This window comes from Tachypleus tridentatus, chromosome 10, assembly GCF_004210375.1.
Source record: "Tachypleus tridentatus isolate NWPU-2018 chromosome 10, ASM421037v1, whole genome shotgun sequence".
NCBI lineage: Eukaryota > Metazoa > Arthropoda > Merostomata > Xiphosura > Limulidae > Tachypleus > Tachypleus tridentatus.
The window spans coordinates 176,484,726-176,501,353 of record NC_134834.1 but is presented as its reverse complement, the minus strand read 5'-3'; the positions used below and the strand labels follow the sequence as shown (position 1 = coordinate 176,501,353).

Here is a 16,628-nt window from a genome sequence, read left to right as displayed (position 1 = left end):
TATTTATTTTGAATTTCGCGCAAAGTTACTCAAGGGTTATCTGCGCCAGCCGTCCCTAATTTAGTAGTGTAAGACTATAGGGAAGGCAGCTAGTCATCACCACCCACCGCCAACTCTTGGGCTACTCTTTTACCAACGAATAGTGGGATTGATTGTTATTTTATAACGCCTCCACGGCTGAAAGGGCGAACATTTCTGGAGGTTTTGCGCTTAACAACAAACTAATAACAGATAGTTTTGATTGGTTGTTAAATTATATAAATATTTTATAATAGGTAAAATGTATTAAAATTTTCTAATAATTTGAATATTTTATTTATTATTTTTTATTATTTAATAATGACATTTGCTAGTAGCTGCAAGTGACGTCATTTGGTAATTGTTATGTACGTAGACTACGGATATTGTTGTGGTTAGTAGCGAGTATTTGATAGTAAATGTTTTGTCTATAGATAAGTGATCATGGGGGTGTGTTAATTAAATTCTTTATATACTTACATAGCATTTTTCGTTGTAAAAAATAACTGTTGTTAATTTTATAAAGCTAACAATGGAAATAACATATACTGATGTATTAATTAGTAGTATATCTAATTACATATATTTTTTGTGACCCTGATCAGAGCAGTAGTTACGGGTTAAATGTATTACTTGGGATCAGACCAAAACTTTTCAATTGTTTTATTAGTTGATTCGAAATTGAAAATTCAAAGCTTATCTAGTCATTATTATCATATAGTTTATAAGTTTTGGGTAATAATGGAAGAATTATTGTAATTTGATTTTATTGTACCAACGTGTTTTCCCCCGTTTGTGTTCGTCGTAGAAGTTATATTAGACATGTAAGTTACAAATGTATGATAAATGTAGTGGTAATACTAATGTTATTGTAACGTATTAAATATGAATTCATAGTGTCATGAAGTGTGGTAAGACACAGTTTTAGTGAAAATTTGGCTACATAAGCCTAAAGGTTTACTATAAGTTTCAAGTTAAAAGTAAATATTTTGTTTCAGATACGTGGATATTTATTGAAATATGTAAAGGATATGTGACTGTTGAAAGAAGTTGATTAAAAATAAATAAAAATAGATAGAGATAGTTTACTTTTAAGTTTTGGTTAATTTTGTGAAGCTCTAAATATTCTATGCCTAGACATTGCTGTTGCCAAGTGATGGGCTCTGTTATGAAAACTTTAAAAAGATGTTTTTGGAACCAAGTTAGACATGCACAACAAAATTTATACCATATTAAAACATCACTTAGAGTATATTTAAAACTGAATTGGCATGTGGTAATGGCAATTTGTTTTAAAAGGTAATTTATAGCACAAAAAACATACTGGTATTGTGCTGCAGGGAATTGACAAAAAGTACTTTGTGAATAGTAAACTGGAAATTTAAGTATCTTAAAATATTTATAGGGTTAGTTTTATGCTTTTTTTAGCATGACTCTTTCTCTCAATTAACAGCAGTCATGTAGTAATAAAGAAATCCTGAATTATGCACATTAATGTCTTTAATCACAGTTGGTTTAGTGTGTTATTTTAAAATCTGTTCTGATGTTTATTACATAATTAGAAATAAAATTAAAAAATACTGGAAAAATTTCACTAGTCTAGTAGATTATGAAGGGAAAGTTGACTTTTCTGAATGTTTATCTCACAGGACCCATGCATTATTTCAACTAGTTCATGTTAACTTGTCTGTAGGGCAATTGTGATGATAGGTGTAAATGGGCTGATTTCAATAAAGAAAACTTTATTTTCTTTAAATTTATTTTTAAATTTTGGCTTTTGATTTTCTGTATGTGATGCTTAAAACATTAATTTATATGTCATACAAAATAATGATCATTGATTAATACAAATGTTAAAAAAAAACATTATAAATAGGTCTTTCACTTACTGAAAAATTTCAGGAACTCTTCAAGCAAATACTCCATAGTTGAAAATTTTTAGTAACTTTTACAGAGAATTAGTTCAACATTTAAAGTTTTACTGCACTTTTACCTAATAACTGTTTGAATAAAACAAAATACAATAGTTAATTTGTTTTTTATTGTGCATCCCTTTAAGTAAAATCTTTGAAATACCATGTAATAAATGTAAAATTTGTGTGGTACAAAATATAAATTGTCATTTCATAAGTCGCAATTATAACTTTTTGAGTCTCGTTTATATTCTTGTTTCATTTTGAAGTCACATTATTTATATTACTTCTATTATTTAATTTAGTTGCTATCGGTTATGATAAAAGGTTTAAATAATCAGTAAAGCTAAAGCCTGTAGGACTTAAATATTGTGAGAAAGTATCTTGCTTTTTAGATTAATTTCTAAAATTACTTGCACAATTTATTATTATATGCCCTATGAAGACTAGAACATGGAATTTTTTTTAGATACCTTTGATTATTAGGGACATGAAACCAGTCTGGATGTTGGATATAAATTTATTTTTAGAAAATTTAGAAAATCTTAATTAAGACATTTTAATAGAGCTGGGAATTGAGTGGGATTTTCTAATTGATTATTTGTCAGCCTTATTAATTGATTACATTAATCTAAGTGATTGTCATGAAACGGTTATAGAAATCAAAAGAAAACTTATAACACTGTATATAAAATCAGGTTCTGATACCCATGGTGAAGAGAGCTGACTGATTTGTTTTTCATTATTTACTAGCTGGTGTCTGTCATTGGGATAGGTTTGAAATGCAACTTAGAAAGTGAATTCACTTAAAAAATTAATTGCATGGTTTCAAAAGTGTTAAATTAATTTCTCTTTGTGTACGTATGTATAGTTTAACATATTTAACACTATGATAGTCTAACATTTAAGTTAAGAAGAAAATTATCTAGCTGTAGGCTTAACTTGTTCCAGAATATTTATCTTAAGATAGTTTTGCTGATGTTATGAAAATGTACTATTTTAGTACTAGTATGATGTTATTGTTTGTACACCACCAATTCAGTAAACAATCCTGGAAATAGTTACTGATGTTGACAAGCCACCTAAGAAAACTGTTTTTAACGTGTTAATGTTCTGTTAGTCACTGTATAACAGTAAGAAGTCTTTCCATGTGTAATTTTGTTTTAAACTATTTTATTAAAACAGTGGTATGCTTTGTGAATATTTCACAAAGTGAAAGAACAAGGAGCCTATAAGAGTGTAATTTTGTCTACAAGTAATGGCCAAAATCAATATTTTATATGGAAGTTTTCACCTGTATTGGAACTACCACAAAATATATTTATAGAAATGAACTTGAATCTTCTAACATCATTCCCTTTTTCCCATGTATATCAAGTCCTACTTAGGCTCATTTTTTGCAGATTTATTCAGTTTATGTTTGTTTGTTTGTTTTGGAATTTCGCACAAAGCTACTCGAGGGCTATCTGTGCTAGCCGTCCCTAATTTAGCAGTGTAAGACTAGAGGGAAGGCAGCTAGTCATCACCACCCACCGCCAACTCTTGGGCTACTCTTTTACCAATGAATAGTGGGATTGACCGTCACATTATAATGCCCCCACGGCTGGGAGGGTGAGCATGTTTAGTGTGACGCGGACACAAACCCGCGACCCTTGGATTACGAGTCGCACGCCTTACGCGTTCGGCCATGCCAGGTCGTTTATTCAGTTTAAGATCATTTATTAAACTTTGCTTCTGCATTATTATGTGAGCATCATTTTTTAGTAACTTAAGTTTGAAGTATGTTGATTAAAGCATGTGAGACTGAACATTTGGTTGGTAGGTAACAAACGTGCTAAATGTGTTATTTGATATAAACAAAAATGGATTTGGTTGACTCTTGTATGTTGTAAAATAAACCACAGTATTTCTTCGTGTGTGAGCTATAGGTAAAATTAAAAGTAATTTTCTGATTAGTTTTGAGTGAGATAAGCTGAACGCAATGTGTATAAGTAAATAAAAATTCAAAAAATGGACAATTTATAGATCCTAATAATTTACACCTGAAATGAAATATTTTTAACTGCAAGGTAAAAGGGAACTTAGATCCTGGATTACAGTATTACGTGATAGAACATATTGAATCTTCAAAATAATGTCAGTTGAAGTTTTTTCTTTTTGTTTTAAATTAATCAGAAATAAAAATTAAATCAGGCAAAGAAAAATTCATTATGTACTTTTATCTTTACAAGGTACTTGAAAATCAATTTAGATAAGAGGTACACCTCTTAGAGATGTGAGAGTTTTTGCTGTTGATATGTATGCAAGGTATTTGAAGATAAAGTTGTAATTAAAGTAACATTTATTTTGGTATTTCTGATGATGAAAAACATCAAGGTAAAGAAAATGCTGAACTTTTACTTGGAAGACTTTGATGCCCTTTGAGAAAATTAAAGTTGTAATTTCTTGTTTGTTTTTCAGTTGAAGTGTAGACTTCTGTTGAGCATGATATGAGCTTCTCTGATGTAAGAATGGAAGTACTGGAAATAAAAGTGGAACCTGTTTATGATGAAGAACAGAATGCTGTGTTGGATATCAAACTGATGGAAAACCATGAAGATGCTATAACATCACCTAATAGTGAGTCAAACAACACTAAAATATCTTGTGTTCTAACTGCTTATTTTCACCATTAATTGTGTATGCTGGTTCTTAGTATGACAACGTTCTGTGTATTCTTCAAAACTGATCAGAAATTTATTCTATGTAGAATAAAAACATTAACTCTCCTCATGCATAAAGTTTAACAGTAATATCATTACTGAACCATATGACTAATTTAATCTCAGTTAACAACAGTGGTGAACATACATTTATTTTAAAGGTTATGTTTACTCCAGTTGTAAAGTAGTTTCAGTGGCTTTTTCTGTCATTAACACTATGCATATGTGGCAATTGGAAATTTCAACACTTCCTAACTTTGCTGTTGGCACAGTTAATAATATGTTTGAAACGTAAAACTCGAAATACATTTATTCAAAAATGTAGGATTAAAGACAACTCTATGAGTGAAACAATTGGTAGGTCTAGTTAGTGGTTTAAAATGCTGTAATCCAACAGTAACTAAAGTTTAAATCCATTCTAATGGAACAATATCAAATTTAAATAGAAACTTTTCACAATTTCACATGTATTCTTCAGTCCAATGTATGTATGAGTGACTGAAGATCATGTGTGAAATGTTAAAAACTAGCTGCCATTTAAACTTGGTATTGTCCACTTCTGTGGATTTAATCCTGTTGCTGTAGGTCAAAGGTCAAAATCCATGTCATTGTGTTTTTTGAATTTCATTCAAAATTTTATTGAACTACTATTTCATGAACATATGTCGGTAAGTTTGGTATCAAACTGATGATTATAGTTCAATTGTTAACATTATACATTATTCAACTTGTTAGTTTAAAAGTTAATATTGAAAAAGAAACTTAAAACCTTTTTATATTGATATGTATATTGAATACAACACTGATACAAATTATATTTGTGATGTCAAAATACAAAATCTGTTGTTATGTATGGATTTGCAACTCAAATTATTAATATTAACAAGAGTGAATATAAAATAAGAATATCCTATCTTTTGTATTTGCTGAGATACCACTAAAAATCTATAGGATTTTGTGAATGTACTACACATACAGCATTAAAGGGTATAGTTTAAATACTTTAAAGTGTGCAGATATGTATACAAACTTGTATAGTTTCAACTTTGTTGTAAATTACTTGAGACATTATTGTATTATTATTATTTTATTATTATGCCTCTCGATTCCATGAAGGAACATAGGGCCGCAATCACTTGCGGATTCATTAACAGGCTGGTTTTTTAAGTGAGCAGATTGTTAGCTTACTGCACAACCCCCAACCAGGAGGCATTATTGTATACTTACCTATTATTTGAATCAATAGCTAGTTATTGAAGTTGTATCTATCAATTAATTAAGGTATTATTAAGTAATGATAACTGTTGTTATGGTAATATCAATTTGTGATTAATACTTAAATAGTCCAAATTTACATGACAGTGCAACTTGAGGATTTTCTCTTCTGGTATTTACTCTCCTTCACCCTCCAATTCTTACTGCCCATTTCTTTTTCTTAACTATTGTCTGATTCAATATCTTTGATTCCAGAATACCTTGTTTTCAGGAGTTAGATTCCTTCTGCACTCTCTTGGGTAACTCTATTTGACACCTTTCCTTTATGCAGACCTTTTGATTTCCTTGTCCTGTGGCCCTTCCTGGTGACCCCTCCCCCAAAAAAACTTTTTGTGATTAAATGTTTCTGGAACCATCCTTCAGTTTTGTGTGACAGCTTCTTTCTTATACTATGTCTCTCCCTGGACTCAGTGCAGGAACCTCTTGGGTTTCACAGGGCTTCTCTGTTGTATTTTCTCTGTTATTTAGAACTGAGTCTACCTGTTTTCAATTAAGTTCAGAGAGCATTCACAGGGATAAAACAGTTGTTGAAACTGAACTGCACTCTGTATGGTCCTTTGGCAACTTCTAACCCTGTCCTAGGGCTATAACCTTTCTTCTTCTGTGGGAATTTGTTTGTTTATGGTCAGCAGATCAAGCTCTTAACCCTTTCCAGACAGATCACAGGTCAAAGACCACATCATCACATTCAAAATTTTATTGAACTACTATTTTATGAATTGATGTCAATAAGTTTGGTATCAAACAGTAGATTATAATTCAAATTTTCATATTATACATTATTTAGTTTCTTAATTTAAAAGTAAATATATAGAAAAAACACTTAAACATTTATTTTTGTGTGTTGGGTGGTATGTTGAATGCAGCACTGATTCAGATTAGACATTGGTTTTGTATGAATTAGGAACTCAAATTACCAATATTGATAAACTAGAACATGAAATATGAACATCCTATATTTTCTGTTTCCTGAGTTATTGTTCTTGTACTGAATTAAACACTGGCCCCACTTGCCTCTTTCCATTTTTGGAAATGGTTCTTGTTATACACTTTCTTCTATATATGACTTGTGAATAACCAATCAAAAACTCAATGACCCCTCAGTGATTTTCTCAGCCACCTCCAAATATAATTGCTTCATCTCATTCTTTCAAAACAAAACAACACGCTGGTAAGTTGAGTCTTTTAGCCTGTTCAAAATTTTATGTTTTTTTTTAGGCACAAATAAGCTTAGTTACTAAATTTGATAAATTATAGTAGAATTCTTTAGTATCAGTATAGTTCTTTGTGGTTTTTTGGTTATTTCAAATGTCTATAAAAAGCTAAAAAAACGTTTGTTTGTTTGATATCCTCCACATGCAAAATGTTTAAGGCTTAGCAGCCTATGACAAGCAGCAGCTGAGTAGAAAGGTTACAACTAGAAGAGATACTTGTTTGCTTTACTTCGTTATTTACAGTTATATGATTCAAGAAAAATAATTTTAAAAGCTTGTTTGTAAACAGTAATAATTTATATGCACATATAGTGAAAAACAGGTGTGACCAAACCACGGCTCTTTGACCTATAATGTCCAGCCTGTGTAAATATGTTGGCTGAGCTCCTTTTTGTATCACAATAAGTATTAAAGGTAAATAAAAAATTTCCAAACTTTATAATTATTTACTTGGTATAAACTGAGAGTCCACTGGATTAAAAAGTAAGTTTAATGTTCATGGTGAGTAAATGTATTTAACAATTTAAATTCTAATTTTAATGCTAACTTTGAGTCAGGGATTAAAGAAATTTTGGATCAGCCAGGATTACAGAGGAATATACAAGCAAGCATTACAGAGGAATTGTGCTGGAGACTCAGTAATCATACAAGCAAGGATTACAGAGGAATTGTGCTAGAGACTCAGTAATCATACAAGCAAGGATTACAGAGGAATTGTACAGGAGACTCAGTAATCATACAAGCAAGAATTACAGAGGAACTGTACAGGAGACTCAGTAATCATACAAGCAAGGATTACAGAGGAATTGTGCTGGAGACTCAGTAATCATACAAGCAAGGATTACAGAGGAATTGTGCTGGAGACTCAGTAATCATACAAGCAAGGACTACAGAGGAATTGTGCTGGAGACTCAGTAATCATACAAGCAAGGACTACAGAGGAATTGTGCTGGAGACTCAGTAATCATACAAGCAAGGACTACAGAGGAATTGTGCTGGAGACTCAGTAATCATACAAGCAAGGATTACAAAGGAATTGTGCTGGAGACTCAGTAATCATACAAGCAAGGACTACAGAGGAATTGTGCTGGAGACTCAGTAATCATACAAGCAAGGATTACAGAGGAATTGTGCTGGAGACTCAGTAATCATACAAGCAAGGATTACAGAGGAATTGTGCTGGAGACTCAGTAATCATACAAGCAAGGACTACAAAGGAATTGTGCTGGAGACTCAGTAATCATACAAGCAAGGACTACAGAGGAATTGTGCTGGAGACTCAGTAATCATACAAGCAAGGACTACAGAGGAATTGTGCTGGAGACTCAGTAATCATACAAGCAAGGACTACAGAGGAATTGTGCTGGAGACTCAGTAATCATACAAGCAAGGACTACAGAGGAATTGTGCTGGAGACTCGGTAATCATACAAGCAAGGATTACAGAGGAATTGTGCTGGAGCAACTAATAGCACAAACACCAGCTTTATGCCAAAATACAGAGAAATGTATCTCCAGGCTCAGTGCTGATGTTGCAGGCAAAATGCAAAATCATTCAAAGAATTTCCTTGTATTCAGCTTAGCCCTTGATGAATCTACAGACATACAAGATAATCCACAATTAGTGACATTTGTTTGTTATGTTTCCTCTGATGTAACTGTGAAAGAAGAAATTTTGGACTTAGTGGCACTAAAAGAAACAACTCGTGGTATTGACATTAAAAATGTGCTTGACAGAGCCTTAACAAATGCTGATAATCTACTGGATAAACTTGTCAGTATTGCAACAGATGGAGCACCTGCAATGGTAGGGTAAAATTTAGGATTAACTGCACTTATGAAAAGTTATCCCAGCTTTATAGAGTTTCTCCCTCTTCACTGCATTATTCATCAGGAACACCTGGCAGCCAGATACTTCAAGTATGAAGATGTTATGAAATTTGTTCTTGAAATTGTCAATTTCATATGCTTAAATGTGAAGACCTATTGATAGTTCAAAAAGTTTATTGAAGAACTGGAGCTTGAAGATAAACCCAGTGATGTCTCTTTCTACTGCACTGTGAGGTGGCTGTCAACCAGCAGTGTCTTAAATAGGTTTGCAGATCTGTTGGAGCCTATTATCACTTTTCTCAAAGAAAAGAAAAGATTCTATCCTCAACTGTGAAATGATGAATGGATGCAAGATCGAATGTTCCTTACTGATACAATGAAACATCTACAAATTCTCAACTTGATACTCCAGAGGAAGGATAAGATTGTTTCTGACCAAACTTAGAAAATTTTCAGCTTTCAGGATAAAATAACTTTTGCAAAGAGATATATTGTCAAGTAACTTCAGTTACTTTCCCAATCTCAAAAGGAGAGTAAATACGTTCCCTGATATAGAAATAAAAGACCACAAACTGGAAGAATACAAAGATAAATTAAAAGGACTGCTTGATAATTTCCCAGACAGGTTTGAGGACTTACAGAAGCTGAAGCCCTGCTTTACCTTTCTTGTAAATCTATTCATAGTTGATGTGATCAATGATGGTTGTCCAATTCTTGAACCTCTGGTTACAGAATCTGCTATGGAAATGGAACTAATAGAACTACAAGAGGACCTGGGTCTAAAGATAATCCATAAATCCCATTCTACAATTGAGTTCTGGAAGCAAGTTCCAGAAATAAAATATCCTGAACTGAAGAAAACCAGTGTGTGACTAATCTCAACATTCAGCACAACATACTGCTGTAAATCACTGTACTCTGTAATGAAGTTTGTGAAGTCGAAGCATCGTGCAATCCTTACAAATCAACACTTGATGGAGCTAATTGGTATAGCCTTTACAACATATCAGCCAGAATTTCAATGACTCACAAACAAGATGGAAACTCACAAGACCTCTACTAGCAGTAAATAGCCTGATAATTGTATCAATGTCTGTGTCAGAAAAGTATTATGATAAGACTAAAAGTTTGTAAGGTGGTATCTTATTAAAATATCTCTAATTTTAATGGTTTACATATTTTCCTCCCTGTTTTGACCAGATATTTAGTAATACAAGTACATGTCAATAAAAATATCTGTTTTTACCCCTTTTATTTTTATTTTTGGCAGTTTCATTTAATGTTAATGAAATGTAAATTTTCATATTTTTCTGAGATGTTTTTGTAGTTCATCGCCGTATTAAATACACTCAATATAGTTAAAACAATAATCTATGTGTACATTGTGATTATTTAAACTAATACACATTAACAGTTTAAAAACTACATACGTGAATAAATATTATTATGTACACGTATTTCTTAATATATATATATAAAATTTATGTAAAACTTTGTGCATGTAACAATAAAAGGGTGTGTAATATTTGTTCATGTCTTGCGGCTCTCAAACATCTGAAGTTTATCATATGTGACTCTTACATCAAGCAAGTTTGGCCACCCCTGGTGTATAATAATTGAAGTGTGACTATTTTACAAAACACAAGTCCACTGAAATACAACCAAGACAGGTAACTTTGTGAAGCCTAAAGATCAGTTTCATACTCTTGAGAACTGTAACGTGAATGCAAGTGCACCACATCATTATAACTTCTATCTTAACCAGTAATGGCTGGAAAGTCAATATTTAAGCTATTTAGATTAAACATTTGTGTTTTCCTGTTATGATTTGTACTCATTCTAGAAAGAGAAAAGCATAATTTATATTTACTTCCTAATTTTTATGGTAGTTTTGAGATCATTCAAATCTATGAAACATATATAGTTCCAATTTGATTGTGAAAACAGCAGATAAAATTTATTTTTTCCTTAAAAACATTTGATAATTATCTAGAAGTTACAAAGATTCAATGTGAGAAATTTGAAAACTTGTTTATGCATAAAAGTATTTTTAATATTAAAATAAAACTACATGTTGTGGACAGTCAACATTCTGAAAGAAAAATTTTATGAGAAAATCATTAATTACAAATGATGTAATGCTTACTAATAACCTTCAAAATTTTCTAAACATGTGTATATATTATTAAAAATTATAGAAAAATTATTCTCATGGTTATGAGCTGGAGGGATTCCACTCAACCTGTAATGAAAGAGTTAAGCAGTATAGTCAGAAACTGAATCTGTGTCTTCATCTTTTGTATGAACTCAGTATGAACGATATTTTTGTTTTGAATTATGTGTTTTCTAATTTATTTTTGTAAAGTCTAGTTATAAATAACTTGCAGCATTTGTGGAACTCCTTGTTTACTTATTCAGATAACAAATGTGTACACATTGTAATTGGAGCTATTTTTATTCTTAGAAAAAATTCAAACAACCTCAGTATTAGTGTGTTATAACTTTTGCTCAAGTTAATACAAAATTAACAACTGTATTTTCAAAACAGACAATGTAAAACCTGGATCTCAGGCCGTTAATATCTAAATACTATGAATTAACTAATTTTGTTATTCTTCTTAACTTGGAAAGTACTCATGGAGACTGACATCATATTTTTATTTCTGTTGAAGTGTAACCCTTAATTTTGTGTGAATATGTTAAAAATATACAAAAATGATGGGTAAAAGTTCATCATGTCATTGTAATTTGTATATTGTTAGCCAAGCTGGATGGTTCAAATAAAGATTAAGTTCCTTCTTATCTGATTCTCATACAGGAGTAAGCATGTGCTTTTTAATTAGCGTGCTGAATCATTCCTTTTGGTAGTTCAAGCAGTAGTTATATGTGGACTCATTCAGGATCTTCAGTGTTCATTGACTATCTCATCTAACAAATACCAATCACTGTTCTCTTGTATCAGAAACTTTAGGGTTTATTGCTAAATTTAATACAGTGTTGAGGTCTGGGAGAGCAGATTGTTATAGATTTCAAAATATTTTTATACTAATTTTCTCATAAAATTCAAAAGACTTAAACAGATTTTTCCCAGGTTCTGCAGGACATTTTATCAAACTTTAAGTACAATTTACATTAGAATTTGCCTTCGAATTTCAGAAGAGCTGTACACCGATATTTTCCAGTTTTGCATATGAACTACTGCTTTGTTTGTGGATTACATAGAGGTTTCAGTTAGATTAATTAATTGGTAAAGTTTTTGTCTTTTTCTGTGGTAATAAGGTCAGTATGCTATTATTGTGTAGTTTAATTTTTGGGAACATTAGAAGTTCTCAAGTGGCTAAAGAGCTAACTTCTTTTATTTGGTTCTCCCAATAGATAATAAGATTTGGTATTCCATTTCCTGTAATGGTCACAACATAGTCTATTGTGGCTTTGTTCAAGAAAAAAACAAAACTATTATTTGTAAGGATGGGTTAAAACCCAGATTAACCCTTAGGTTTAGTTTATTGAGTAAGAGTGTAAGTTTCTCTGTGAGTGACCAGTGCTGTTTTGTAAGAGTTGGCTCTATATATATCCTGATTTGCAATATTAATTTGGTTTGTGTTGTTAAATGTAGTGACTTTTATTAAACAAATTTGTTTTGTGTGAGTCTGTACTTCTCTGCTTTACAAGAAATCCTAAAGATAACACAGTGACAATGACTATTACTATAAAAAAGATACCCTTTTATTGTATTCCTACAATTTTAAAACAAATAATATTCTGTATTGTAATAAAAGTATTTGTGTTGTTTGATACATTAAAGTGATGCAGTAATGTATTGACCATGAGTTTTATCACAGTAGTTAATGGCTTTATATTGCATGTTATCTGTTTGCATACTCACTGAGAAACATTGTAGTGGTATGTGTCATATCACTACAATTCTGGACTATAAATGTATGTAAGCTGTGTATGATTCAAGAATTGAATCAAAAGGTTTTAAGTTAATTATTAAAACATTCTCCCTTTAAAAATCTTGCCTAAGAGGTGTCATGCTTTCATTTATCATTTGAATAGTTTCCCTGATATATTTCAATTAATTTGAGCCATATTATCCCTAGATTAAGCAAATATTGTTGAATTTATAGTCAAAATATCTTCAAGTATATGATGAAATTAGTTAATAATGGAATAACTTTAGAAGTGCTGTGACAGAAAATTTGCAAAATATTTTGTGAAGAACTTTTAATACAAAGTCTGTGAGGATAGTGGCTTTATAAATCTACTAAGAGCAAGAATTCCTCTCTTGTTCAAATAAAATGATACATGTAGTATGTTCTGTTTTCCACAGAACTTGTTTGAAATGCTGTTAGGACAACAGAATGGTTCAGTGTGCAATGTGCTTTGTTAGAAAAAGTAACAAAATAGTAAAATACAGAATAGATTTTCATGTGTGCAAAATATGAAAATATTTTCACTCAGATGATGATTACTCATTAAAATATATCCAGTAATGATAACTATGACCTGTATATGCATTGCTATATCTGTAGACAGAAATTCCTTTACTCAAAGTATAATTTCAATGACACTGTTTAATCATATGTTGAATTATTATATGGCTTTTGGTTTTGTTTATTTGAGTAGTGTAAAGAAATGTATTATTCACAGAAATAGTGTTTGTTGAGTAGCACAAAATTATTTCAATACCTAAGAAACAAAAATCATACAGTAAATATGTATTAGATTGTTCAAAATATGGCAGATTTTAAATTTTAACTTTAATAAGAAATAAAGTTCAAAAGTAACTTTATTAATAAAAATGGGAAAGTAGTGAATGTACACACTTTTTTTCAATGAAAGAAAAAAACATTTATGCCCTGACAATAAAACTCCGAAGTCCTAGAACTAAAAAATGTTTAAAACCATTATCTGCTTCTGCTCTGTTGTTAAATCTTTTGTCCTGTAAAAAGTTGTCCAAATGCTTGAAAAAGTAGTTGTTGGTGGCAACAGGTCTGGGGAGTAAGGAGGATGAGGCAATGTTTCACAGCCCAATTTGTTGAGCTTCTGGAACATCATTTGAGCAACATGTGGCCAAGTGTTATCGTGAAGTATGACTGGTTCTCTTCATTTGACTATTGCTGGAATATTTTCATGCAACTTTCTATACATTTCTTCTCGTTCTCAACAGTGAACCTCTGCACTGGTATTCTGGCCCTAGTTGATCAAGCTCTAGTGGATAATACCAGCCACAGACCACCATACAGTGACCACAATCTTCTGTTGGTGCAACTTTGGCTTTGGAAAGTGTTTTGTAAGCTAGTCACCTTTGAGCCATTTTGCAGATTGCTTTCTGCTATTGTAAAGGGTCCACTTTTTGTTGCAGGTGACAGTTTGACCAAGAAATGGGTCATTTCTGTTATGTAAAATTGGTGTAGAGCAATTTTTCTGATCTTTAGCAACTCTATGTGGAACCCACTTATCAAGCTTTCACTTTTCCAATTGCTTGAGATGATCCAAAATTGTAGAAATGCCTATGTTAAATTCTTGTACCATTTCTCAAACAGTTTGGAGTGGGTTTCTTTTAACTTATGTTCTCTGTTGGTCATTTTCAACAGCAGAAGGACATTCTCTGCTCTCCTTATCTTCAAAACTTACATCTTTATTATGAAACTTTTGGAACTAATGCTGTAATTTATGTTCAGTGGTAGTTCCTTTGCCCATACTTGGCTGATGTTGAAAGTTATTTGCAGTGCAATATAACCAAGTTTGAATTCATACATAAAAAATGATGTACAATTTTTTCCCCCCTCATTAAATGTAGGGGTCTGGAATATTGGAAATATAAATTTTGAAAAGAATAAAAGAAAGTTTTATAATTTTTCAATGGTATATGTGAAGTTCTAAAAAAACATTTCTTATCTCTATAAATGACTAAAATTTTAATATAAAAAATCTGCCATTATTTTTCGAACAACCTATTAGTGATACACTCTTATACTTAAGAAATGCTAAAACTGGAACTAGTTTGCAAGTTTTCCCCTGCTAGTATAGTGGCATGCCTATGGATTTACAATGCTAAAATCAGGGGTTCAGTTTCCTTTGATTGGCTCAGCAGATAGCCCGGTGTGGCCTTGCTATAAGAAAACACACACACACTTTGCAAGTTTTGAAGTTTTGGCTGCACAACCATATTCTGAATAAATTACATCTGGTGGATAACCATTTGAAGAATTAATTCTTACCTGCTTTGAAATTTTATAAAAACAAAAACAAATGTAATGATGTATGGTTCAAGAAATTAAAACATATAAAAACTGTGATGAAGATGAAGTTTTTTAAAACATCAACTCTAGTTTCAGTTTTTTTCGTTACTGAAATAACCTAAACATATGACCTGATTACTGATACAAATAATTATTTGTATCACTTATGTTTGCATATGTCATTTTAGTTTCATTGGAATATAGATGTGTACATTTTTTTAGTGTGCAGGAAATATACAATCCACATGTATTAAATTGATGGTGTTTTAAATTAGGAGTGAAGTTGTTCATAACATGCGACTGAGCTTTCCAAAGTTTCATACATGTACATTAATCACACCTCTCAGAATTTGCCAAATTCTAAGTACAGTCCAGTTTGTCCAGGAAAGAGCAGCTGGACGTTGTTTTCTCTTGTGGTAAACATATTTTATTTATTCTGTGGCATTTTGCTTTCATTTTTATTACTTATATTAGTAATAAATATAAAGGTCATAGAGTATGAAATGTAACAAAAATGCTGTACAAGATAGAATGTTTTTTTCTTTTTATAACAAAGATGAGTATTCTTTATTACCAAGCATTTACTAAACACTGAAATAAAAAAGCAAGTCTAAAATTTAAGTTGTAGCTGGTTTTGAAATAAAAAACTAAAAATAATGTTAGATATATAATCATGTAACATAATACTGTGATGATTTTATTATGATGCACTAATGTATAAATTGTCTTGTGACACATATGCATTTATCTCATGAAACAGGAAAAACTAGTTTCCTAGAGAGCCCTTCTGTTCCTGAGTTTGGTAAAGTGAAAATTGAACAAGAAGAGAACTATGATGAAGTAACAGAAAAATTGAGGTGATTTATTAGTTTTAAAAAAATGTTTCTACTTAGAGTAAACTGTTATACAGTTTGAGTTAACATTTAGTTATTAATACTGTTAACTTAGAAGACCATACTTTCTATGGCATTGAAGTTATTGGATGTCTTGGAAGGAAATTCTATGGTAAAATTTTCTTTTTTTAATTTACAAAAATTAGTTTTGTTCCCAGTGGCACAGTGTCTTGTCTGTAGATTTACAATGCTGGAAGCTGGATTTCAGTACCTGTGGTTAGCTGATCACAGGTAGCCTATTGTGTAGCTTGGTGTTTAATTCCAAACATGCAAAAATTAATTTTGTGACCATTTCTCAAAGTTCTGTTGTTTTAACAAATACTTTTTTATTTTTTGTTACACACACATTCACTGGTCTTGCAATTCATGAGGATAGAAGAGAGTTGTTGGCCAAGAGCCAGTCAGTAGTTTATAAATATCAGCTGGTATCATTATATTGCCAGAATTGCTAATATGACTGATACTGACATATTGATAAGGCTAGCTAGAGTATTCATCCCCTGGATGGAAGTTATGTAAATTCATTATTAATGAAT

The 16,628-nt window shown here is 31.3% G+C and overlaps 1 protein-coding gene across 3 annotated transcripts; it reads left to right on the top strand.

Annotated features, from left to right (window-relative positions):
- Positions 1-314: 314 nt before the first annotated feature.
- On the top strand, positions 315-16,075 carry LOC143230990 (uncharacterized). Of its 3 annotated transcripts, none has more exons than XM_076465401.1 (3): positions 315-412; positions 4,392-4,550; positions 15,960-16,075. In XM_076465401.1, exons 2-3 carry the CDS (start codon positions 4,421-4,423, stop codon positions 16,058-16,060), a joined length of 231 nt encoding a protein of 76 aa, XP_076321516.1. In that variant the 5' UTR covers positions 315-412; positions 4,392-4,420; the 3' UTR covers positions 16,061-16,075. The 3 variants fall into 3 exon arrangements, with proteins under 3 accessions (XP_076321516.1, XP_076321518.1, XP_076321517.1); XM_076465403.1 differs by having other exon boundaries at positions 407-468; XM_076465402.1 differs by lacking the exon at positions 315-412 and adding an exon at positions 592-842.
- Positions 16,076-16,628: the final 553 nt, after the last annotated feature.

Excerpts from the sequence above, each read along its gene's own strand:
- LOC143230990 (XM_076465401.1), top strand. The coding sequence starts at position 4,421 with ATGAGCTTCTCTGATGTAAGAATGGAAGTACTGGAAATAAAAGTGGAA. Across the intron at positions 4,551-15,959 it reads TGCTATAACATCACCTAATA|GAAAAACTAGTTTCCTAGAG; the intron begins GTGAGTCAAACA and ends CTCATGAAACAG.